This window comes from Myotis brandtii, unplaced genomic scaffold (assembly GCF_000412655.1).
Source record: "Myotis brandtii unplaced genomic scaffold, ASM41265v1 scaffold934, whole genome shotgun sequence".
Taxonomy (NCBI): domain Eukaryota; kingdom Metazoa; phylum Chordata; class Mammalia; order Chiroptera; family Vespertilionidae; genus Myotis; species Myotis brandtii.
The window spans coordinates 676,174-700,036 of NW_005371854.1; the positions used below are offsets into that span (position 1 = coordinate 676,174).

At 42.8% G+C, this 23,863-nt stretch overlaps 1 protein-coding gene across 1 annotated transcript in view; it reads right to left on the minus strand.

Annotated features, from left to right (window-relative positions):
* Window positions 1-23,863, minus strand: part of SPON1 (spondin 1, extracellular matrix protein) — a gene marked incomplete at its 5' end in the record, with an annotated part of 256,193 nt that overhangs the window by 87,825 nt on the left and 144,505 nt on the right. Inside the window, one exon of the mRNA XM_005885895.2 lies at window positions 17,609-17,757. Within this exon, the coding sequence (XP_005885957.1) occupies window positions 17,609-17,757 (149 nt within the window). The remainder of the gene's footprint in view (window positions 1-17,608; window positions 17,758-23,863) is intronic.

Below are 23,863 nucleotides of genomic sequence, written 5' to 3' on the forward strand. Positions count from 1 at the left end.
AAGGAAAAATGGCAATGTGGGGAGTTGACCCCAGTATGAGAAACAGGAAGGACTCATCACCAACTTCCAAGTTCCATGACGAGGGATGCAGTTAAGTGTGTTGGTGAAAATGTGAGTTCTGAATTCTGATGATCTGGTCTTAAATTCTGAATCTACCATTACTATCTATAAACCTTTGGGCAAGTCATTCCACTCTTCTGAGTCTCAATTTCCTCAAGTATAAAACAAAGAATAATAGTATTACTTCATAGGGTTCTAAAGATTCAATGAGATGATTCATGTAAAGTGTTTAGCAGTCTGGCACTTGGTAACACACACAAAAGTTCACTGTTATTATTAGTAAACTTAGGTAATATTACAGATTGGGGAAGGAGCTATTTTCAATCATTCTGAAATCATGCCAGTGAATGAATATAAAGGATAAGAGGAATAGTGGCAAGGAAGGTGACTTCAAATAGACAAGATTTAACCCAGCCTGAGCAAAATGTACTGTACTCATGAGTAGCACTGTAGAAGCATTCTTGACTATCTGCCACTTAACCTCCTTGCAGGTCTGACCACTGCTTGTCATTCCTCTCTAGTAAATGCTGACAGAGCCCACTCCATGCTGAATGCTCCAGCCATGTGCCATTCTTGGCTACAGCAGCACATTAATGCTCTTACAGGAGAGTTGTGTGTTTGCTAAGAATTAGTTGTGTATGTCCCCAAATTTCCTTATGTTAGCAATTCTTATACTGTCTTTACGTAATTTAATTTTTTTAAAAAATATGTTTTTATTGATTTTAGAGAGAGGAAGGGAGAGGGAGAGAGATAGAAACATCAACGATGAGAGAAAAATCATTGATTGGCTGCCTCTTGCACACCCCCTACTGGGGATCGAGCTCACAACCTGGGCATGTGCCCTTGACCAGAATCGAACCTGGGACCCTTCAGTCTGCAGGTTGATGCTCTATCCACTGAGTCAAACCGGCTAGGGCTAATTTTTTAAATGAATGAGGGATGAGTGAGAAAAAGGAGGTGACGGCTTTGAAAGGACCCAATAAGGACAAGTTGGCAGACATATTGCATATAAGCGAGAACAGGATAACTGTCAAGGATTGGGGAAAGTTGTAAAAATCAGTGTTTCTGCACTCAGACTGCTTTGCAAGTATCTTGAAGTACTAGATCCATTTTCAAGAAACCTAAAGTAGAAATCAGTGATGGTGAATTTTTGGAGTGTTTTATATTTGACATACTCACGTATTACTTTTTATGGTTCCCTGCTTTCACAATTCTGTTTTAGGTGACAGTGTTCACTGCTGCTCCCAGTTGAGTTGGATTTGAGCTCATCTACCACATTAAACAGTTCTATCTACACACTGATTCATGCTCAATATATAACCAATATAGTTCATTATATATATTTAGCAAACTCTTTAGAATTTTAATTTAATTCCTTTTCAAAGGCATCAAGAAATTCTTTTATAATCTCTGATTCATCTCTAATGCCTCAAACACTGAAAAAAAGTGGCACAATTTCATGATATCTTAGAATCAATCAGAGTCCTACTAATTGACTACTGTTAATTCCTTATTTTTAATTAGTTAATTTTAATTTGTTTATTTTAAATTCATAGATGTTAAAAAACTTTTTTAAGGGTTTGAGTATTTGGAAAAATCAAAGCCCAATTATATTAGCATTTATTATGACATATTTAGCAAATGTGTCATTCACATGCACTGGCCATTAATAAGTCAGAAAGCAAAGTTCCAAGACAGGTTGAGTTCAAACTCAGGGGCAGATGGTTCCTTTGCAGTGGGGTCACGTGAGTGAGAAGCTGGACACAGAAAAAGAGTGCTTTGATTAGCAGGAGAGAGACTTCCATGCAGAGGAAAGCCTGCCAGTAAAAGTCCCAGAGCGTTATAAGCCCCTTCTCCACTGCAGAATTTAGCCAAGGCACTCACACTGAAGAAAGTCACACCTGGTGTAATGCTGTATTTTCCAATATAAATTAGAAAGGGAAACAAACAGCAAATATAAACACAACAAATATAACGTAAGAGGGGAGCTTTGAACAATTGCAGATAGAAAGACGGAGTTCTCCACATAATTAGTATTGATTCCAGAAAATGGAGTTGGGTTTCAAGACAAAGGATCAGAATGATGTCGGAGACACAGGTGTGTGTCGGGAGACAGAACCCAAATGCTTCAAGAAGAGATCATAGTTTCACCTCCAACAATGATGACCTAGCTTGTGTCAGACCAACAACCTACCAAGAACTGCTGGAAAAGATGGACAAAACAAAAGAAAACAACTTGATTCAAAGCATTGGAGAGCTCTCAATGCAGCCAGAACTTGAAGGCCAAGATCCTAGAGACACGGAAATGCATAGAAGTGAGTCAGATACTCTGAGCTGCATTCCCCTTTAGGCACTGGATTTTTCATCAGCCATACATAAGAAACTAGAAGCTGAGCATAGCTTTTGGCAGTCTCACAGTATCCTAGAGACATGGAAATGCATAGAAGTGAGTCAGATACTCCGAGCTGCATTCCCTTTAGGCACTGGATTTTTCATCAGCCATACATAAAAAACTAGAAGCTGAGCATAGCTTTTGGCAGTCTCACAGGACTCTGGAGAGCAAATGACTCAGGCTAAGATCTTGAAGAGAAAGGAAGGACAGAGAAGTGAGTCCGACACTCGGCATTGCTTTTCCTCCTGAGACAATTGCTGATTTGTAAGAGTCACAGGATAGAGAGTTCGCAAATTTGGGTAGAAATTAGTAACTAAGAGGCCAAACAGAGCTTTCAGCAGCCTCAAAGTTTGAGAAGATTAATTGGAAGTCAGAAACCATGAGGATGGAGACACTGGTAAGCTCCGCGGGCTTTCAGTTAGGACCCAGAATAGCTGCACCTTTGGTGTAAGGGTGAACCATAAACAAAATAGCTCTCACAAAGCCTGACTGACATTCAGCTTCAAAACAGCCCAACCCAACATTTAATTAAAGTGACCTGCCCACCTCTAACTGCCTGCGAGAAGTAGATGCTCTGTGAACGAAGATAGGGTCATCCAGAGCTTTCACAATTTTTCATATACAATGTCTGGCACTCAGTACAAAATTATCAGACATACCAGGAAACTGGATCAAGGGAAAAATATACTAGAAACACACCACAGATGGTCCAGATATAGGTCTCAAACCTGGACTTAAACAAAAACTGTGATTAATATGTTCAAAGAAATGGGATCAAAATGGAGAATTTTAGCAATAAACTAGAAATTTGTGGAAAAGAATCAAATGGAAATTCTAGAACTGATAAATATAATAACTGGAATTAAGAACTAAGACCAGCAGAAGAGAGAATTAGGGAATATCCAGACTAAAGCCTGGAGGGAAGAATGATGGAGAATATAGAAAAGAAAGCATGAAAAACATAAGAAATGATGGTAAAATTTAATATATGTGCAATTGGAGTCCTGGAAGGAGAGAGAAAACCGAGGCAGAACCAATCTTTGAAGAAATAATGGCCCAAATTGTCCAAAATTGACAAAGGTATCAGGCTGTGGATTCAAGAAGTGCTATAAGCCCTACACTGAATAAAGAAATAAAAACAAAACCACAGCTAAGCATGTAATGAAACTGCTGAAAACCAAGGACAAAGACTGAATCTTAAAAGCAGCTCTAGAAAAAGACATGTTATCTTCAAAAGAGCAAGTCAGTTGACATGTGACTTCTCAAGGAAATGATGAAAGCCAGAGACAGAAGCACGATGAGGTCTGTAAAATACTGAGAGAAAATAATTGCCTGCTTATTTTTAAAAAATTCTTCAAGAGTGAAGACAAAAAAGACATTTTCAGACAAATAAAGACTAAGCGAATTTTTGCCTGAAAATTCTCAACAGGAGCAATGCTAAAGGAGTTCTTCAGGTAGAAGGAAAGGTCCCTGAAGGAAAATAGAAATGCATAAGGAAGGAAGAGCAACAGAAAGGCGAAGTACGTATATGGGTAATGCTAAAGGAATATTGACTGCACAAAACGATACTAATAATGTCTTGTAGGATAACATTTGTAAAAGTTAATGATTTGGCAACAATAAGACTTAAGGTGTTAGTGAGGTGAGGAAAATTAAAGTGTTCTAAGGTCCTTGCATTGTCCTGGATGCAGTAAAAGTACCTTAGATGTTAGTATATTAGACTCTAGTAAGTCAGGATGCATGTTGGAAAAGAATGCATGTAGTGGAGACTGTAAAACTAATAAGCCAATGGAGATTGGAATCCTCCTTCCTATATAATAAAAGCCTAATATGCAAATGGACCAAACAGCGGAATGACTGGTGGCTATGACATGCACTGACCACCAGGGGGCAGATGCTCAACACAGACGCTGCCCCCAGCCCGCAGGCCCCAGGCCAGCCAAGGCAGGTGCCAGCGCCCCCCACTACCCCCCCGCATTCCCACTGGTTGCCCACAGAGGGAGGTGACCAGCAGCGGCGGCAGCGGAGCTGGTGAGTGGGCGGCACCAGGCTGGCCAAGGTGGGTGACAGCAGGAGCCCCACAGATGGGCCCTGATCACCGGCCAGGTCTAGGGACCTTACCCGTGCATGAATTTCATGCACTGGGCCTCTAGTAATAAAATAAAGCCCTACCCTAGGCCAGACACCTCCCCTGCAACAAACACTGCTGTTGTCTTATGCCCTGACCTGGAGGGCTTTGAAGTAACCTTTGACACCCTTCTTTGTGGTAGGTTTGGATTATATATATATATATTTTTTTCTCACATTTGGGGTCACTAATCTCAATGTAGATAATTCAGAAGAATGACTTTTAAATGATCACCAAATCCATTTCAGAAAGAAAACATTTTGGGCATCAGTGTAGAGCAAAACCTCATATTAAAAGACCCAACCATGTTTGCAGTCATGATCCCAGATCAGCAGCTAGATGAGTACACCTTCTATATTTGCACTGATTCTTGAATACATTCTGCAAGGAGTTCATTAAATTTTAAAGAATAAATTAATTTTGCTCCAGATAACACATACATACCTGTCAGTGCTTCTTGGCTAAATGCATGTATAAATCCTAGGAAATACTTAATACTGACAAGCAAATAGTCTCCCCGCCCAAAAATTCCCAATAAGGATCTGACATGCTTCTATGCACTTAAAGGCTACTTTGAAAAAGATTCCAGTTCCCCCACTGATACCCTAGAGAACTGCTCTCAGGAACTGCAGCTATCAATGAACATGCTGCCCATAACACAGATGGATCAATGCCCTGGGAATACCATTGGCTTGCCAGTTAATAGGCTTTTGATTTTCTTTACCCATTGATTAATGAAGCAGTCATTTTGCTTTTGAATGGGAAGATAAATTAAGAAATACTGTAACTGGAGCCCACTGGGAAACAGACTGTAGTTTGGACAAAGGATGGTAGGTATGGGCACAAAGGAGGTGGAACGGCTGACTTGGCTAAAGCAGTCCTCTGTCACGGAACCGAGGGCTAAAGTGTTCAACTGAACTCAACAGACACTTATCCTTGTATGATAAGTCATAGGCAATGCTCCACTGGGGCGTGGAAGGGGTGGGTTCCGGGCACAGCCGGCTCAGACTGACACGTTGTGTGCTTTCTTCCAGAGGCAGATGCAGACATTCATAATACAGGGCAGGAAATGAGCCAATAGGGATACAAGATGCTCTGGAAGATCCAAGAAGGCAGAAACAGTATGCATTTGGAGGACCAGGAAAGGCATCATGACAGGGTGGGCTAGGGGAGGCTGGGTGGAATTTGGATGGATATAGATGGGGGAAGGAAAGCTCTTCTAGGGACGGAGAGCCAGCGCGGAGGAAAAGTAAAGAGCCAACGAAAAGGAAAAAACTCAAATTCCAGGGCCACTGAAATTATTAGCTGTGCGACCTTGGGCTAGTTACCTAACTTTTCTGGACTTTCGTTTTCTCGCCGGGTAAATTAAATCAATAATAACCACCTTTCCAAGGTTGTTGTTAAGATTCTTTGAAATCTGTAACTCTGCAAGGAATCTATCATAGTGCCTGGAACAGGGCAGGCAATAGTGGAAGCTATTTAAAGGATAGCAAGACTTTGAAAGAACTATTGGCCTTCCTTTCCTGAAGCAAAGGCATTTTACTGCTTTTTGGTTTTTCTGCCTACCTGAACTCTGAGTAATTGAGCTCTTTCAAGGTAAGATCTGTCTTAATGCACCTTTATAGGCCTTCTGGCTTATCTCAGGGCAAGGCCCATAATAGGAGCACAGGAAACGTTGATGGAAAGAATGAGGGAATGAGTATGTCCGCCCTACTCCATCTCCTAGCGCTCTCCCATCCCTTACAGTTTCATGAAGGTATTCCCACCCTGGAGTGCCTTTCTCTTTTGTCTACCTACAAACTCTCTTCATCCTTTAAAATTCAGCTCATGACTTGGTGAGGTCCTTCATTCAAGACAGAGTTAGACGGTGCTGATACTTTCTCGTTAGTACTCCTGTGTAACCTTATACAAAACTCTATCATGATGCACAGCTCAGCAGCTTGAAATTTCTTGCTGTTCCATTTTCCTTAGTCCTCAAAGCCAGGCCTTAGAAGCTTTATTGCCCACATGGTATCAAGGGGAGATGTTATAACGTGGGGGCAGAACTTGAAAAGGCAGCAGAATCTCTCTCCATGAGACGGGGTTCTTATTTCTGCGGTTTGTTTCTATATTTCTATCCTAAAGAAAAATTGCTATGTTTACACAGTTATAGAACCATTGGAAGTGTGACTTATGGCTTTATAATTTCTGTAGCTAATTTCATATACGATGAAGTTTCAGAGACAATTTAATTTCTTTCCTCCTCTGAGACAAGAATTTTAAGTTGTTGCAGGGGAGTAAAGAGTGCATTATAACTTGGGGGGATGGTGTATTGTGTCTCCCACACTGGATCTTATTCAATACGTGTCAATAATTATCTGCTGACTGAACCAATGCCCTGGTCTCTGGTCACTGCCCTGCTCAGGGTTGCCCTGTTCCTACTGGTCTACCTGTAATCTTTGCAGCCTGGTATTCAAGGTCATTGATGAGATGACCCCAACCTCCCTTTACAGGTCCATCCCCTACCCCTTAATGCCATGCGTCTCTTACTGATGGCAAGCTGGACCACGGGGTGGATGGTTCTTGGCTCCATGGGCTGGAAGAACTTGTTTGCATGGGGAATGTCAGGGTTACCTTTAGGAGAGTTTCAGGATGAGGCAGCTAAGGAGCTGCATAGATAGGAGGGACATTCCAGAGACACTCTGACATGAGGTACGAAATGAACAACCCATCCTCAAAACAGACCTGAAGACCAAATGTAATGGTGCCGAGGGATACAGCTCTTGAGACAGCTACTCCATGCAGCCAAAGTGCATGTACTGGCTGCCATCCTAACATGCTCAGTTCGGGAGTCCCCATCCTCACATGAGGAAGGTGACAAGAAAAACTGCTACCCTGGTCCTGATGGTCCAGCGAGAGCAAGACAAGAAAGGAGCTAATATTTTTTGAGCATCAAAATATTGAGTTTAATATGCAGCTCATGAAACCTCACTTCCCGAGGCAGGGGAAAGTTCAGTCTGTGCTCAGTCAGCCCTGTTGCACTTGACTCCCATAGTCCAGGTTGCTCTGTGTTGTAATCACCTATTTCTATGACAAATTTCCCCAAGAAATCAACAGCCCCTTAAGGATAAGTGATTTCCCAAATATGGTGTTTGACACAGGAATGAATGAATGAATGAATGAATGAATGAAATCTATACTAGGTGCATACACCTTTTTACCACTAGATGGCAAATATTCATTGGAAAGTCTGGCACTAACGGGTCTCAGAAACAGCCCTGTGAAAATGACATAAGTTTTTCAGTAAACGGGGTAGTCCATACAGGGTGAGATTTTTCATATCCCTCTTCTCTTTCAGCAGAGAGGAAACCAAGCACTGTAAGTCAGGAGTTCAGGCTGCAGATCTGTGCTGCCACTAGCATCTGGGCAAGTCACATATATTTCCTGAGCCCCTGTTTTCTCATCTAAAACAAACAAGCAAACAAACAAGCAAACACCGGACTGTGGTGACTTTAGATAAACACGTATTAACATCTATGGTACCTCAGACCCTGAGTCAGGTGCTGGGGATAAAGACGTGACTCAGAAAGGGTGCTTGCCTCCAAAACAGTGCTTCTCAACTCTGAGGTGAAAGACCAGTGTATGCTGTCATTTAAAAAATAGCCATCTGTTGCAGACTGTATTTTGGTAAAATATAATTAAAGTGTAATAGTAAAAACAATAAAAGAAAAAGTAAAATTCAAGTGCTGACATTTCTATTATTAGATCCGGGGACATTGTTAAGTTGCCATTTCTAAGTGCCTATTCTTAACTTCCGGACTTAGCGCTTCACGAACTAGTTGCAAATGGCCTGTGGGCAGGCACCAGCCCACAGACCACACTCTGTGTAACACTCAGGAGGGCGGCTCGCACCAGAGTCCCGTGAATATGGGACAGTCCACAGACAAGCTTCTCTCTTCTGTGGGTATTAAACACTGAAAGCCTGTAGACACACTGCCTGGTCATTTCGAAGGTGGAGAGGGGGTGGTTGTGATCTCTCCTGGGGCCTTTCTGGAGAACGTTCTGGCCAGTCCTTTCTGATCCTTTAAGACATCAGACCTTCCAAGGCCAAGTGGCTGCCAACTACCAGAAGGGCCTTTGGGCACCTTTCAGCCATTCCCATGCTGTCTGGACTTCCAGGCTCTTCCTGTTTGTGGCCTCACCCCTCAGACCTAAGCCAGGTACCAACGTTGCCTTTGCTTTCTTCCTTGGCCACAATTCATACTCCTTCCCCGAGCAAACTGCTTTGGTCCACCTGGATTATAAATCCCTGCCTCTGATCAGCCTGGCCCCTGGGACCAGGTCCTAACTGGGGGTTTTCAGGGCACACTGGCACCATGTTGGCCTGACTCCATGAGCAAAGTCTAGACAGCTTTGTTGGTCACTGGGATGAGAACATTCCACCAAGAACACATAACGCGTTTCCTCATGTGGTGTCTTTTAAAGATTCCCAAGCTTGGGTGTTTGGCTTACTTCAACTATGAAATAATCAGTTTTTGAATAGATACTGCAAAAACATGGCACAACATTCAAAGGGCACCAAAAGCAATTAAATGGAGATCTCCCCTCTCCCCCCCACCCCATTCCTATTCCACAGTCTCTCAGTCCCCTTCCCAGAGGCAACCCCCATTCGTATTCTTATGCACCCTTCAAGAGATGTATGCATACGTCTTCAAAAGAAAACACAAATGGAACACATTGTAAATATTCTGCTCACCTTCTCTCTCGTTTTTAAAAATATGTTCTTATTGATTTCAGAGAGGAAGGGAGAGGGAGAGATAGAAACATCAAAGATGAGCGAATCATTGATTGGCTGCCTCCTGCACATCCCCTACTGGGGATCTAGCCGGAAACCTGGGCATGTGGCCTGAGCAGGAATCGAACCATGATTCATGGGTCAATACTCAACCACTGAGTCAGAGAAATGTACCCTCCACAGAGTTGTATCCATCTGTGCTGCCACAATTGGCATATTGAAGTGTCTGTTTTCCTACATCTGTCAACTGTAGCTCTGTGAATGAATTTGCATTTCTGTAATTGTAAATAAAGTTGAGCATCTTTTAAACTATCTAAAAGCCATCTAATTTCTTTTTCTGAGAACTTTCCATGTATTTTGATCGTTTTTTTTTCTATTGGTTTATTGGTCTTTTAAAATTGACACATAAGTGCTCTTTATATACTAAAGAACTTAGCCCTTTGGTGACTGTAAGAGCTACAAATATTTCTCTCCCACTTTGTCCTTCATCTTTAAAAACTTTAAAGAATCTTTCTCACAATTAAAAACTGTTTTTAGCTTACTTTTATCAGTCTTTTCTTTTAGGGCCTCTGGATTGTGTAACATGCTTAGAAGGGACTTTGTTCTAGATTATAAAAATGATTCTCTCATGTTTTCTTCTAATGCTTTTACGTCTTCATTTTCAAATATTTAAATCTTTTATATATTTGGAGTTTATTTTGGTTTAAGAATTGAGGTATGATGCAAACTGTTTTTCTTGTGGCTTCCAGTTGTGTCATTATCATTTATTAAAGAATCAATTTTCCTTCAACCGATTGAAATTATACTTTTTTCATACACTTAATTTAAGATGAATTTGAGGCTATTACTCTGTCTATTCATGCTCTAGTTTCACAGTTTTATTTAATGAAGTTTTAATATCAGGTTTAGCTAGTCTCTTCCCTACACCCCCCAAATCATTATTCTCTTTAAGCCATTTTCTAACTATTCTTGACTATGTAGCTCTTCCATAGAATTAGTCTGTATAATTAAAAACTTACTTGGCATTTTTGGGGGTAGCACTTGAAGTTTAAAAGTTAAGTTTGGGGTATTGGTCTTTTTGTAGTATTCCATTTCTTATCAAAGTTTTCTTTGTTTATTTAAATAACATTCTTGTACATGTACAAATAGTACAAAAAGGCAGATGGTGAAATGTGGACACACATTTCAGTTCTAACGCCTGGTCTAGAGACAATTTCATAGAAACATTCTATGCATATAAAATTTTATATGTGCACATAATCATTTGACTCTCACCCACCTACCTTTTTTTCCCTACATGGCAGAAAGCTAGAGGTACTGTTTTGCTTTCCAGTATATACAGATCTGCCTTATCCCTCTTAATAGTTGCATGGCATTTAACTATATAAAAGCAGCCAGTCCCCTATTGAAAAATTTCTTCTTTCCATCTCTTATTTGTATAAGCAATGTTATAATAAATCTCCTTCCTCATACACCTTTGTGTGAGAATATTTCCAGAAGACAAATTCCTAAATAGAGAATTATTATGTTGAGGTATAAATAAAATGTACAAACGGTAATGTAAATCTACTCAACACTGCATAAATGTACACTTACAAACAATTAAGATGATAAATATTGCATTACGTGTTTTGCTACAATAAAACAAGAAAATGTACCATTTTGATAGCCATTGCCAAACTGCCCTCTACATCTTAAGGCAATTTGTTAATTATTCCCCATTTACATTTGCCTTCGGTCTGCAATATTTTGGCTCAGTTGCTGTAAAAATAGATTCTTGTGTGAGTTAAGTAATCTATAAGTTTTGAATAAAATTGTCCCCCATTTCCCTCAGACAGAGATTCTCAGAAAAATTCCCCGGATTTGGTGATGCTCCGGTGCAGAACAGGGGAGGCCAGAAACGGCTGGGAAGAGGCAGACCAGTTTTATGAAAGAACAGGCGTCACTGAATCGCTTTGGCTGCTTGTCCTACTGTGATTTTGATTTGTTTGAAGACTCAACTGAAAGCAAACAAGAGGTTTCATGGGACTCAAATCACACCTTTCAAATGATGTTCTAATTTCTATCTCATGTCTGTGACTGAGAATCTTTAACTCCTTTCCTACCCCATTCCTAGTATCATGTTGTTTCTATCAAACACAAGTGCCCACTTATACGCACTCCATGGAGTTAAACCTTGAATGAGATGGGGAAGGACAAAGGAGGATGGACAATGACGTTAATGTAACACAGATAAAACTGGGCACTCCTGGGGGCTGTATGCAGCAGGATGACAAATCTAAAAAAATTGTATCCAATCTGACTCCAAGAAGCCTTGGAAAGTACTGTAGGTCCTTTTTTATTATTAATTTTAAAAAATTGATTCTAGAGAGGGACGAAGGGGAGTGGGAAAAAGACGGAGAGAGAGAGAGATTGTTGCCTCTGCATGTGCCCTGACCGGGGATTGAACCCACAACACAGGTATGTGCCCCGACTGGAAATCTAACCCACAACCTTCAGGTGCACAGGTGATGCTCAACCACTGCGCAATACTGGCCAGGCTGGAACTTTATTTTAATAAGTAAGAGTTGGGGTGTGTGTGTGGGTGTGTGTGTGTGACTTTCTCAACCAGACAGGGCAGCATGTTATAGTCCATGGAAAACATCAGAAATAAGGCAGTGGTTTTCATTAGAGAAAAGTGATCAAAAGTTTAGGAAACCAATCAGGAAAAGTAAGTTTAGTAGACATATATATCTTCTCTAACTGTTTAAAGATGAGAAAAAAAATCTCAAAGCCTTTCTACCAGTTCCCAAAGTCTTATAAATTGTTTCAACTTTAAAGAAAAAGAACACTTGCTTATTTATTGATTATTGGACCATAGGTGGTACAATCATCCTACTGGCTGGCTTACGCGATCTGCCAAAGGCTTTCTGAAGATGAAACAAGCAATGCCTATATGAGGGTGCACCGTTATCTGACCTCTCACTGGCAGGGAAGCCTTGAATCCGAGAAATCTAAAATCTGGCGTGTTTTATTCTCGTGCATTTTTTTTCATGAGTGAGTGGCCATTCACAGCTCATGGTTTTATGCAAGAGACATTCATGGCTTGCTTGTGGATTAACCAATTGAGATGTTTGTTGAGCAACTACTAGGTATGAGAATGAATTAGGTGCTGGGGATATTTGGTGAGCATCTGGAAACATGAAAGACTGAGCTGATGCAGAAGGTTCTTCCTTTTGCTACAAACATAGAAATGCCAGACAGAATACAACAAGACAGATTTTAACAATACCTAACTGTGTTTAGAAAATGTCTAGATGCCAGGAATGGGAAGGAAAATCTACCCCAGGCCCACGAGCAGGAGCTGGTACATGGTGGCCTGTCTGGGCTGTGGACCAGGACATGGGCCCTGGGGCTAGAGGTGGAGGGAATAAAGCCATGCGAGGAGAGAGGGAAAGATCTTGATGGGAGATGAGATGCAGGAAGACATTCCTGCATCAAGTTGGACATTTGAGAGCTACCCTGTTTATGAACAGGATACAAGAAAGCTCTCCATCAGTCACCGGGGAAGGTGGCAAGGAAGCTTGGCCTCTGTCCAGACCCTTGAGTAAAATTCACTTTCAAAAAACGGAAGTCCTAGTCTCTCCCATGTATGAGTGCAGAATCCATATTTATACTGGCCATGCAGTAGGGCCTTCCCCACTGATAAATGACTTAAAAACTCAGGTGGACAAGACCAAGATACAATGTCACCCTAAGGAGACACAGAGGACTCCCCCTGGAAAAAAAAAAAGAAAAACACCACTAGAGATGATCAAACAACCCAAAACCAAATGAGGAAACTAGTGATGGGCAGAGAGAGAGAGCAAGTTCCAAAGGAACATTAGTCCTGAAGACCCCGAGATATTAGAATAATCCAAAGGAGGCAATTAGACATGTTTAAAATTGAAGAGGTACAAGGAACCGTAATGAAACAGTAGGATGAGTATGAATAGAGGCAGTGAGGAAGGCCAAAAGGTGCCTGCTTTCAGGGGACACCTAGCCTGCTTGGGAGAGGGGAGGAAACAGCAGTGAAGCCTGGGGGATTCAGAAAATGGCAGGTTCAAGAGCGGTCACAGTCCGGTGTCTGCAGTTCCCCATCTGATGCGCAGATGCCCCTAAAGAAAGTATAATTTTTTAAAAACATATTTTATTGATTTTTTACAGAGAGGAAGGGAGAGGGATAGAGAGTTAGAAACATTGATGAGAGAGAAACATCGATCAATTGCCTCCTGCACGCCCCTCACCGGGGTTGGAGCTTGGTTAGGGCGAAACTATAATTTTTAATAGTTACTTATGTATCTGCCTTTCCACCCATTCTGTGAATATTTCATGCTGTGCCACACTCCCCGTCATTCCTCTTGCCACACCAGCCTTCTCTTAGTTCTTCAGGCACAATAAGCCCAGTTCTGCTGCAGGGCTTTGCACATGCTGTTGTCACCATCTAAAAGAATCTCTCCCTTCTGCTTTTCTTTGGGGTCTCAGCTTCATGGCCACTCCTCAGGAAGACCTCCTCTGACTACCTATCTAAAAAGGCCCCTCTCTACCACTGTCCTCTATGTCACCCCTGTTCCTTTGCACTTATAATTTACAATTACTTATTTTTTCCTTGGTCTCCCCTGTTAGAATGTAGACGCCATGAAGGCAGGAAATGAACTGTCACATCATCTCTAAAGACTGGCATTTAGCAGATGTTCAATACATTTATTGAATAAGTAAATTAATACACTTAATTGGGGGTGTGGTAGGACCTGATTCATGTTTTATAAAGTGGCCTGGGGCCTGGAGATTTACCTACAACAATATCTACTGTGATTAATATCTACGATTACAATTTTCTACTACTAATAGGATTATTAGTTTGTTCATTTGTTTGAAAGCCATCAGCATAAGATTTACTTCCAACTATATCTACTTATGAATAATAGGAAGAGGATTGGAGGCAGGGAGATCGGGAGGCTAGTGCAAGAATTTAGCCAAGAGATGAGGATGGCTTAGACGGGGCAGTGCTGATGAATTTACTTCCAACTATATCTACTATGAATAATAGGAAGAGGATTGGAGGCAGGGAGATTGGGAGGCTAGTGCAAGAATTTAGGCAAGAGATGAGGATGGCTTAGACGGGGCAGTGCTGATGAGGGAGTTGACTGAATGAATTTAAGAGAGAAGGCAGAAGTTGGGGTAGGGGGAGAATCTGATGCCTAGGTTCCTAGTAAGGATAACATGGTGAGGAGGGCACCAGATTTGGGCCAGCAGCCAGCAGAAAACCAAACAGTCAGTCAGTACACATGCCATAAATGTGCACTAGATAAAGTAGAAACGGTCTTAGTGTAACATGTTCGTTACCATGAGTACACATCAGCTCACTTTCTGTTCCCGGGTCTACCTACACGTGTGATCTACCATTTTCTACTGCTACCACCTGCCTTGTGTTGCCCATTTGTGACCTGCCAGGCTAATGCACAGTGCCCACCAGAGCACATTTGCCTCCGTCTCCCTCTAAGAAGTGTGCCCTGCGCCCTTCCCCCACTCTCTCCAGCCATCAGTGTCATTATTGCCAATAATGCTGCTGTAATTTTTTATGAATTTTCTTGGTGTTTTGTAGTTATATTAACACTAAAAATTATACTCAATGATATTATCACAATTTCCCACTACTAATGGGATTACTAGTTTGTTCATTTGTTTGAAAGCCATTAGCATCAGATTTACCTCCAACAATATCTACTGTGATTTTTAATGTCCTTGAAACTTGTAGCGAGTCTATAATACGAGAAGGCTGGTAAGCATATAAATGTCTTCCTTGGGAAGAAAGGGCTTTTTATTTTCATCCTGGTTGGACTCGGGTTCTTTGATAGAGTGATTGGTAGGATATAAAGTATTAAAGGCTCAGAACACTGTGTTAGTTTGTAGATGTGTTCAAACAAGTTCCCGGTTATTCAGGGGACATGTTTATATTCTAGGAGGATTCCCACCTCTGCTCCTTTTTATGTTGCTTGTTACCTGACTTACATAAAAATATAATAAATTGGGTGTTTGCAGGAACGATAGAACCATGATGTGTTTGGAAGTGAAGGGGCCCCGAAATCACTCTATCCAACTGACTTTCTAAGGAGCTGGGAGTTCGATGCATTGTTAGTGCAGCTCTGGAAACAGGCTTATGTCAGAGGCTGGTGAGAGGAGTTTCTCCATTGGGCAGTTGTGTGGGGCAGGGAAGGTGGATAGGCGGGGCCAGTGTCAGGTGTGAGACCCACAGATTCTCAGGCCCCGAACTGTGAAATTCACAGCATTGTCATCGTGAAAATCTTAACAAGTTTTGAACAAGGCAACTGACATTTTCACAAGGCCCTGCAGATTTAATATCTGGTACTATGTACAGGGTTGGAAGCAGACAGACTTGAGTTCAAGTTCTGGTATTCTCTAGCTATTGCCTGCCCCAGTTTCTTTATCTGTAAAACTGAGAATATGTTGTCTTCTCAAACCAGAAGTGAGAGCTAAAGGTACATGTCCAGTACGCAGGGGACCTGAAAGACAGTAATAGACCCTGAGACGTGCTCAGTGGGATTTTTATCAACATGTGCAGTATCGATAATTAAACTTCTGACTATGACTTAATGTCAGAAACACTAGCCAGCTGGGACAAGCAGACATCGCCTGTGTGGTACAGAAGCCAACCCCAGGTGTGCTGGCTAGTGTGAACACACTAAGCAAAGAATGTTTTCCTAAGGGGAGCATTCTAAGGCTGAGGGCTCTGTCCATCACTTATCAATCTTTTTGCTGCTATGACACATGACAGATATGTTCACCAGCACAACACGGTCTCAGTGTCTCACATTCATACATGCTTCCTTTTTTTCCAGAAAACTCTCAAGATAGCGAACAAGTGAGACTGGCATTATTATGAAGATGCCCTTGCCTTGGATATAAATTATTTGCAAACTTCAGTATTTCAACCATTATTTGTAACACATGGTTTTCCCCATACCACACGACAGAACTTGACAAGCCAGCGTATCACAATTCCAATCCTGAGAACTAGAAATATGGATGGATCCTCAGGATCCCAAACAGGGAACTTCCCTCCCACCCCCATGACAAGTGGAACCGACTGGGACCAATAGGAGCTCGCCGTGACTTTGCCGATGTGCGTGGCTGTGCTACGGCCTGAATAAGTGATGCCAGTGACCAGGCAGGACAGCTAGAGTCAGAGGAACACTGAGCAGTTGGTCAGATAGACTTGTGATGAATACATGACAAGCAATCTTAAAACATCTGGTTAAACATTATTTTTTCCAAGAATGGAGAAAAGACTTTAAATTGAATTTATGAGAAACATAAGCTGATTCCTGGGCATTTTGGGACTTTGGTCCAAAAGGATTTCTCAGGGGATTAAAGTAGGAGTCAGGGTGACCTTTGTTGCATTCAATTTAGGGTGTGTGGGGGCCAGGAGTCCAGATGTGTGACTTCCAGGGGAAACACCTCAGTTGCACTCAGCTTCCTTCGCTGCTCAGGTCTGTGGGCACATGCACATCGGGAGACATGGGCCCAGTGTCTCTGGGGCCTCCTGCATTTTCTCTCTCTGGCCCAGAGGGGTTTTGTGGGTAGTGATGGCCAAAGCTGGACCATCTCCTCTCCACAGGGCAGCCTATGAATGGCCAGAGGAAAACGCAGCTCCTATTCCAAGATCCCTCATAACAAGTTATTTCTCCTTTGTCTCTCAGTGGTAGGAGTGGGTACCTAGATAATAGTACAGCTCTTGGACCCACAGAACATGGCACATGGTACCTGAAAGATGCTTCAGTCTCTAATGATTAGAACAAACGCCTGCCTACTTTACCAAACACCTCAATGTTTATCTTTGGAAATGGCAGTTTTGGCTTGGACAACCTGGATGTCGCTCCTTGACCCTCTCAAGGATCATGGTAAGCAAATCGTAACCCACCACGTGGACTCTCAGGAAACCAGAGACGGTGCCCCAACAATGTGGCCACAACAGCAGCTTTTAGCACAAACGGAAGAAAACACAAACACAGGCAGAGAAGGACAACATGATGGGCATTGGTGCCTCTGTCCTCAGCCTAACCCAGACCTTCCAGACTCAGCAAATAGATTCTGCTTCCTGGGTACCGGTTTTCCAGCACATTGTACTATCAATTTCAAGATCCTGGGAAAGAAATCTAAAGAATGCTTTGACTGCATTTCTGGTTTTGGGTTATTCTGTGATTGTTTTTCTTACCTGTTGTCGAATTTCTTCCTCCATTTTTACTGGCGAGCCCAATTCTGCAACTTGTTTGACGCCTTCGCTGGCATATCCTCCGTACTCCCACAGCACGTAATTCTTGGAGTGGGATCCACCAATGATTGCAGACCAGTGATTGGCCCGACCTAGGAAAGCCAATCAGGATGCAGGTATCAGTGTGGCTGTAGCTCAAACTCAAGGCCCTTACATGATGGGGAGGAAGTATAATTCGACAATGACTAAACCAGAGCTGGCTACCCACCTGCTCGGTGCTAGGCCCTGGGCTATTCAGGGATGAGCAAGACAGTCCCTGGGAACAAGTCAGTCTTGGGAATATGCAGACAGGGCAACGGTAGATGACTGAATAAGACACAGAGGCAGCCCAGAATGATGACTTCCATTTGGAAGGGTTTCAGAGAAGGGGACAGCTGAGAGAATTTTAAAGGCTGATCAAATTTGTAAGATAGAATAGAGAGGCGATACTATTTCTGGCAGGCTAAGAAACATTAAATAACACTGTGTGTTTGGGGAACCGTAAGTAATTTAGCATTGCTGTGTCACAAACTGTCAAGGGAAGAGGTAAGAAATAATGCCAGGGAGGTAGGGAGAAGCCTACTCATGGATGGCTTTGTTCTAAATACTTCAGGAGGCTGGATGTCATTTGAAAGGGTTTGAAACCACAGAAGGGTTCTGAGTAGGGGAATGATGCGATCACATTTGAATTTCAGATAAATCATCCAGGCAGCAGTGTAGAGAATGCATTAGAGGGAGCAAAATTGGAGTGCAGAGCTGGGGTGGTCAGCAAGGAGCAAAAGGTAAAGGGATCGAGTGTGAAATAGGCTTACAATTCTGGGGAATAAGCATTGTTGCCTTTAGCTGGCTTTTCTGTACCTCCCAGGATGAGGGGTGGGGAAGGCAGGCTAGCTGTGCTGAAGGATGCGAAGGCAGTTGGCATATGAGGACGTGACCAGTCCACTGTGGTTTGGTGGGGATCAAGCAGGAGGGTGACTGTTGTGGGATGTAGGCGGGAATTCATGATTGACATAAGAGGAGAGCAGAATAAGGTCTGGGGGGGACCAAGACAGATCTTAACCTGGAGATTTTTTAAAGTCCCGGAGAGAGGAGGGAGAGGAGCAGAGTCAATACCAGTGTGACACTGGATTTGCTTTGCACGTGATGAATGTAGACACATATATATGTCTTACTAAGTTCCATACAATTCATCATAGGGTTGGCTTAGTTCTCTGCCATTCTTTGGTTGGGTTTAAAAAGTCTCCAGTTTAAGAACATTTTGAGACATAGGGAAGAGGAAAACTTGCACTGGGTGGCCTCAACTGACATTTGCAGTTCACCACCCTGTGGCCCAGAGTGGGTAGAATGCTCCACTGCAACCCACCGCTTAGGAAATGATTCCCAACGGGGCCTGATCCGTTTGCCACCTGCTATCCCATGGTCCCTGCTCCCAGGGGCACAGTAAGAGCATGGGCACAAAGCCAGCCTTCTGGCCTGCTGAGGGCAGCCTTGCCCCACCCCAGGCAGATGACAACACCACGTGGGTCTGCCCAACTGCTTGTTCATTATTTCCCACACATCAGGGAGATGCACACTTGTGTTTATCTGTTGTGTCCCTAGAGAAGACAGATGGAGACGCTGCCCGCTATTTCTCTCACTCACTTCCTGAGTGGGGAGAATGTCCTAGCTGTCATCTCAGCCAAGAGCACTGCTTGTGTCAGAGCAAGAGCAGGAACTAGTGCTGGCCTTTGGTTCATGATGTGAGCTCAGGGAAACCGGTCAAAGCACCTCTTGGTCCCCCTGTTCTGTGCCATCAAAATGCCCCCTTGTTCCAGACCCACCCTACCTGCAACTTAAAAAATATATATATTTTTATTGATTTCAGAGAGAAAGGGAGAGGAAGGGAGAGGAAGTGAGAGATAGAAACATCAATGATGAGAGAGAATCATTGATCTGCTGCCTACTGCACAGCCCACACTGGGGATCGAGCCTGCAACGCAGGCATGTGCCCTGACTGGGAATCGAACCGTGACCTCTGGGTTCATAGTTTGACAGTCAACCACTGAGCCATGCTGGCCTGGCATCCTACCTACAATTTTTGTACCTCAGTGGCTTAGCCCATGCTTGTCCCTCTGTGCTTCTTTACTCTTGACTTGGCCAACTCATCCTTCCTTCGTGATACCCAGAAGCCTCCCAAGACTGACTGAAACCCTTGTCTTAGGCCTCCTCAAGCACAGATAACGTTTAAAATCACTCGTTACTTGTCTGCTTTCCCACTAGACTTAAGCTCCCTGATAGAACTTGTCTTCAGCACTGTATCCCCAGTACCTAGCACTGTGCCTGATGCAGTGTGAGTGCTCAGTACACATTCCCTAAAGCATTTCATCCAAATGATCCAATGGGAAGGTGGCAGTGTCTGTGCTCGGAGCATTTGGGAGCAGGCTTGTACAGATTGGATTCAATGTGATTACATTCAAATCTCAGCTCAGCATAGTTCCTGACACCTACTGGGCTAAAGCACTTAGCTATCCTGCATGCTATTAAGAAACAAACACCAACCAACAACAGAAAAGAAACCATTGGTCTTAAAGCCATCAGAGAGGGATCCAAATCCTGGCATTGTTACTTCCTAGCTGTGTAAACTTGGTCAAATTCCAATTACTGTATCTCCCTGAGTTTCGGCTCCCCCTTTTATAATTCAAGAATGATAATGCCTACCTTATCAACCTATTATATGAATTAAATTCAATTTTTGAAAAAGTGAGATAATATATATGCAATTACTACTGGCAACACAATAGACACTCAATAATTATAATTTCCTCCTTTCCTGGTTGTTAGGGAGACTGTAAAAATGAGTAAAACATGAAACCTGCCTTAATTCAGTATAGAAGATAAGAAATAGAAAATATGGAACAGGATAAGAGGATGGGAACAAGCACAATCATAGGGGGATTAGGAGATGGGCCCAGATGGGTCTTTCTGGTTTATTCATTCAACTTCCATTAAGTCTGTGCCAAGTGCAGTGGCTGGCCATGGACACTGACAGGAATTAGATATGGTGCTTGCTCTGGAGGGACTCACAGTCTAGGGGCGGAGAAACAGATGGATAAGCAGATTACTTACAATTAAGCATGGTCAGGGTTATTACAGAAACAAGAACACAGAGCACAGGGGATGGAGCAGCTAACTCCAAATTCCCCTAACATCCAACGATTCAGTCTGAAGGCACATGTGCAGAGAAGCAAGTGCCTCAAGAGTGGGATGCCTTTGTGGTTTCTTACCCTTCAATAAATGTCATTATATCAGTTCCGACCTTCTAGTCAATACATTTGCAAGTTTCCTACTATGTTCTTACAACATACCACATTAATTCACATTTCAACACATGAATAACATCAACCACATGACAGATACATTCAGGGCACTAGGCTAGGGTGAGGGACCAGACTATACCCTCCCTGGTGGAACAAGCCAGGAATCCATTGAAAAACAATTGGAAAGGGCATGATTTCAGTTGAGGGGCAGTCATTCAGGTGCAGAATGATACAGGGGAGAAAAGCATGATGACCACGAGCCAGCCATTCAATCTCTCAGAGCCTCAGCTTATCTTTAAAAAAAATTTATTTTTTAACTAAAGTTTACACTCAATACCATTTCATACCAGTTTCAGACGTACAACAGCAAAGTGGTCAGAAAACCATGCACTCTACAGAGCGGTCCCCCTGTTGCCCCAAGCACTCACCTGGCCCCATACCCAGCTATTATCAACTATACCCCCCATTCAGCAATCTGCATCTCTATGGCTATTCTGCAGCTATCAATTTGCACTGGGGAAAAAAAAGAGAGTAATTACTGGGCTTGACTTCTCTCTCAGAGTTGTGCAAAGTAATTGGGCTGGTTTCTGAAAGAACTATGAAAACTTTAAAGAACTGTACAAAACAAAGGTCTCTGAACGATTATAGACAGAAAGCACTATGGGCATCCACAAGAGGAATTCAGAAAAAAGTGGGGGCAGCTAGGAAACTTTATCATTGAAAGGAGGCTCCTATGGGAAGATTGGGCAGTAGGAAAGGATTCTATTAAAAAATAGGTAAGAGGATTAAACATTTATTGAAGGGTATTAGGTGTGAGGTATAATGCTTTCCTAGATGTAACCCTCGCTACAACCTCATTCTCATTGTCTAGATCAGAACATTGAGTCCCAGAGATGGTAAGAAACCTACCCAAGCTCACAGAGCTAGTGATAGCAAAGCTTGGGTTCAAACCCAGGTCTGCCTGATCCCAGAAGACACACTCTTTTCTCTACACCCCACTGAGAGGCCAGGAACCAGAGAAGACCATTTGGTGGGCTGAAGAGTTAGAAGACAAAGAAATAAGATGAAAAAGAAAGTCAGGGCCAGGTTGTGGGAGGGTGCTGAGTGCTGGTCATGGTAAATGGCATTGATAAAAGGGGAAAACATGATGGGAGTTTCCTTCTGGGAAGAATGACAATAGCTACATATTGAGCTGATACTATGTGCCAGGCACTGTGCCAAGGACTTGACCAACATTAAACACTCAAAAAATAAAACCATTTTGATACAGATGAAATTATAATTTTCATTTTTTACACAAGAAACTTAGACTCAGAGACGTTGAGTTAATCCATGATCACAGAAACAGATGATTGAAGACGCTGGGATTGAGTTAGGTCTGTCTGGTGCCAGGGCCCAGCTCTTGTCCACCACACTGCACCGCATCTCCAGCAGGTTACACTCCAGAGGGCCCAAGGGTGAAGAGACCAAATAGGAGACCCACCGGCATTTCCTGCATGAGTTGTATAAGGTCTGACTTAGGGCATTCGATAGAAAATGGAAACTCGGGGTCAGAGGTATGAGCAATAAGAGGAAAGATGGGACAATCTTTGGGAGGCAGTTTGGTGAAATAGTTAAAACACTGATATTTGGATTAGACTAACATGTACTCTAATCTCAGTTCTCAAACTTTCTAGCTTGAATAAGTAAATTATCACTCTCAACCTGTTTCTTTTTCTGTAAAGTAGGAATATTGACATGACCAACCTCCTAGTGTTGTTTTGAGGCTGAAGTAATGTTGTTTTAGTGGCTGGCACATAAAATAGGCTCGATGCTAATAAATGTTAATCAGTAAAATTAAATTGGAACAAGGCAGGGCAAACCCAGACAAGTTTCTGGAAGGCATGGGAACCAAAGAGAATCTGATTGGATGATTGGGCAGCAGTTTGACAGGACTTGTGGGTAGAGATAGAAAGGTCAGATGCAAGAACCTAGATATGAAAAAATGGTAGAGAGTTGTCTAAATGTGACACAGTGGTCTGGGGCCTGCAGAGTAAGGTGGTTAAGCAGAATCCAGTAAACTGAGACACAGAGAAGTTTAGACTTGGGCCCCACCATCCTCCAGGAAATAAGAGAGGAGAGAGAGAAGCCCAATTATCAGAAGGTCTGGGGCTAGGGGGCTAGGTAAATGCTTGTGGCCTTCTTAAAGGAATACTCCCGCAGGGGTCCTTGGTGAAACACTGAGCTTCAGTCTTGGGTGCAGGGGCAGAGACACCAAGACCATCACCAATCCCTTTTGGTCTCAGGTACGGCCACAGCCATTTGGTTTAGCATGCCTCATTCTGGTTCTGGCAGTGTCCAATTGGCCTATACACATCTGGGTCTAGACATTTACTCCCAATAGCTTGGATGAAGGCATAGATGGAACACAGGCAGGCGGGAAGTGGCAGGAAGAAGTGATTATACATGTGAGTTTGAGATACCGATAGCCAACCAGGTACATTTGTCTAAAATGCCACTCCAGGGACATATATCCTGAATATATGTGCAGTAACCTTATTTCTGACACCTTTTCTGTTGTCATTGCTGGTGCTAAATTACCATTGTTCATAATGATGCCTAAAAGGCCATCACTGATAAAGGAAGAGCGTTTTCTGGCTTTTTATCTGGTGTGGGAGGAAGCACGCTGCAGGGTAAATGGATTCCCTGAGATGTTCTGCATACGGCAGGTGTTCAGTGACAGCCCAGATTTCCTGGCCTGCTTTGACAGTGGCTGTATTCCCCTGTCAATCCCAAGCCTGAACAAAGCCGCCCATTCATTTCCTTGACATCCATTTATAACACTTCACTGGAGAATGTTCTACAACTTGGTGACTGGTTTACTACAGCATCCTGTTATCCAACCTCAGCCTCAGCAAATCTTTTTTTGGGGGGGGGGGCGGGG